This window comes from Pundamilia nyererei, unplaced genomic scaffold (genome assembly GCF_000239375.1).
Source record: "Pundamilia nyererei isolate P.nyererei 1_Seehausen unplaced genomic scaffold, PunNye1.0 scaffold00015, whole genome shotgun sequence".
Classification (NCBI taxonomy): domain Eukaryota; kingdom Metazoa; phylum Chordata; class Actinopteri; order Cichliformes; family Cichlidae; genus Pundamilia; species Pundamilia nyererei.
Window position 1 is genome coordinate 6054399 of NW_005187416.1, and position 2345 is coordinate 6056743.

At 41.5% G+C, this 2345-nt stretch overlaps 1 protein-coding gene across 1 annotated transcript in view; it reads left to right on the forward strand.

The window, feature by feature from the left end:
- LOC102214563 (uncharacterized) overlaps positions 1-2345 on the forward strand; it is a 13089-nt gene that overhangs the window by 3851 nt on the left and 6893 nt on the right. The window contains exon 3 of the mRNA XM_013908878.1: positions 1298-1415. Coding sequence (XP_013764332.1) covers positions 1298-1415 — 118 coding nt within the window. The remainder of the gene's footprint in view (positions 1-1297; positions 1416-2345) is intronic.

Genomic DNA, 2345 nt, shown 5'->3' on the forward strand with positions numbered 1-2345 from the left:
CTGGTGCAAATTACTGACCTCTGTCATCATTTTAGGTGGGGGAACTTGCACAATCGGTGGCTGACTAAATACTTTTTTGCCCCACTGTATTCTGTTATACCTGTATGCAAAAAATACACTGCACCCAAAAAGAGTAAGCAACCTAACTAATAGGGTTGCAAACTCCCAGAAAAAAAAAAAATAGGGAACCACCCCCACCCTCCACCTCATGATGCTTAATCGACGTAATCAACTTTAATTTGATACAGTGTGAAAAAAAATGCACAGAAATCAATTATTTTTCAAGAATAATTAAATAGATTCAACATATTTCTTCAACAGAACTGCAGACTGCACAGATGGTACCTTCCCAAAGGAAAAAGTAGTATAGCTTACCAGGGTATATTAGACTTAATAGTTACTATCTACAGTAATGGACTTTTACATCAGATTAAAACTTTGGGTGTAAGATTCAGATAATTATTTATTAAACGCTAGATATTTTAAAGGAGAATAAGAAAGAAAAGTATGTCTTTGTGCCCCTTTTCCCTCTTCGTGCCCTATCGGCCCCCCTGGCTAAACTTTGCTAGATCCGCCCCTGCACAGTTACCAGCGTCAGCTACGTAGAAAAAGATCCTCAAGTAGAAAGTAAATAAATTCTAACAACAGCTTATCAAGCTTAAACGTGCTGCTGATGTTCAGCCGCTGGTTTCCTCTTTCGGGTGCAAAGTGGACCAAAAACAAAGAAGAGAGAAAAGCCGATCAGCTGATCATTGATCAGTTTCATGATTGAAGTAGCAGCAGGAGAGGGAGGGAGAGGTAGTCGCTCCATATATCGGTTGTTAAGCTTAATGCTGGAATGCTTTACAAACATTCAGAGATGAACTTACACACTTGTTTTACATCTCTCTGGTATAACTTTCTCGTAGATAAAATGCGGTTTGGTAGCGACGCTACAAATACACACAGCCGTGACCACACTGCTCCGACGTGCTACGGTTATGAGCCGAGTTACGCCATGTCGCAAGTTTTGTGAGGTGCTTTTTTGATATTTAATGGATCGGATTAAATTTTTTATTTCTCTCCGATATCCGATCCAGTAATTTAGGTCAGTATCAGACCGATACTGATACGTAATATCGGATCGGTCCATCTCTATAAAGGTGACACTTTTAAAAATACTGAAGTTAAACTTTGAGGATTCTGAGGGCGTCTGCTGGGAGCTCAGACTTGATTGGTGTGTATGTGGAATGACCCTAATGACCCCACCACATGACCTTTAACACTGTGAACTTATTCAGATGCTGCTTCCTCTCAGGTATGAGCTGATCCAAAGACGTGAGGAGAACCTGATGGATGCTGAGGAGGTCACTGGGAACGTTCAGTTTTATGTTTGGGACCACGTCGCCATTGCCCTGCATGTGGAGGGCGGACAGGTATGTTCAGTGCTCGTCCTCCTCACTCCTCACACACCTGAAGATTTCCACATCAGGGATATTTTGTTTGTTTAATCATCTTAAAGCTGGAAGAAGCTTTTCTCTCCACTGGAGGAGAATTTTTCTCTTTCTGAGTTTCGCAGGCAACAAATTAATAATTGAAACTCAGTTTCTTGTCTTTGTGTGTTTATGCCAGTGTTAGGGTGTGTTTGGAGGTGTAAATACTGTCACGAGCAGTGCGAGGATGGATGTAACACAGCGGGAGTCACACAGGGCAGGGCCTTCTAAAAGAAGGAGAATTAGCTATGGAGTGGAAACTGAGGCAGGGAGTCTGTAAAATGATAGGAAAGTTTATATTGGTTCATGAACTTGAGCAGCAACAGAGGGGAGGAAGCGCTCTGTGGGAGTCAGAGAATTGCGGGCCTCCAGGGGTGAGGTGATTGATGGTGGAGAACTGGAGGGCAGGCAGGTAAGTTCCATTTCTTTCTAGGTAATTATCTAAAAAAAATCTGGAGTCGTTGTAAAACAGCTAACTGATCATCTGCAGAGGAATGGCTTACTTGAAGAGCATTAGTCAGGTTTCAGAGCTCATCACAGAAACAGCTTTAGTGAAGGTTATAAATGATACAAATGACAATATATTAGGCATGGTACTACAAGGGGATTGGAAAAAAATATCTTATGGCGTCTGACAGTGGACTCATCTCATGTGCAGTGGTTTGTATCATGTCTATCTAATAAACTCCAATTTGTTCATGTAAATGGAGAGTCCTCTTCACACACTAAGATTAATTATGGAGTTCCACAGGGTTCAGTGCTAGGACCGGTTCTATTTACATTATACATGCTTCCCTTAGGCAGTATCATTAGAAGACATAGCATACATTTTCACTGCTATGCAGATGACACCCAGCTCTATCTGTCCATGAA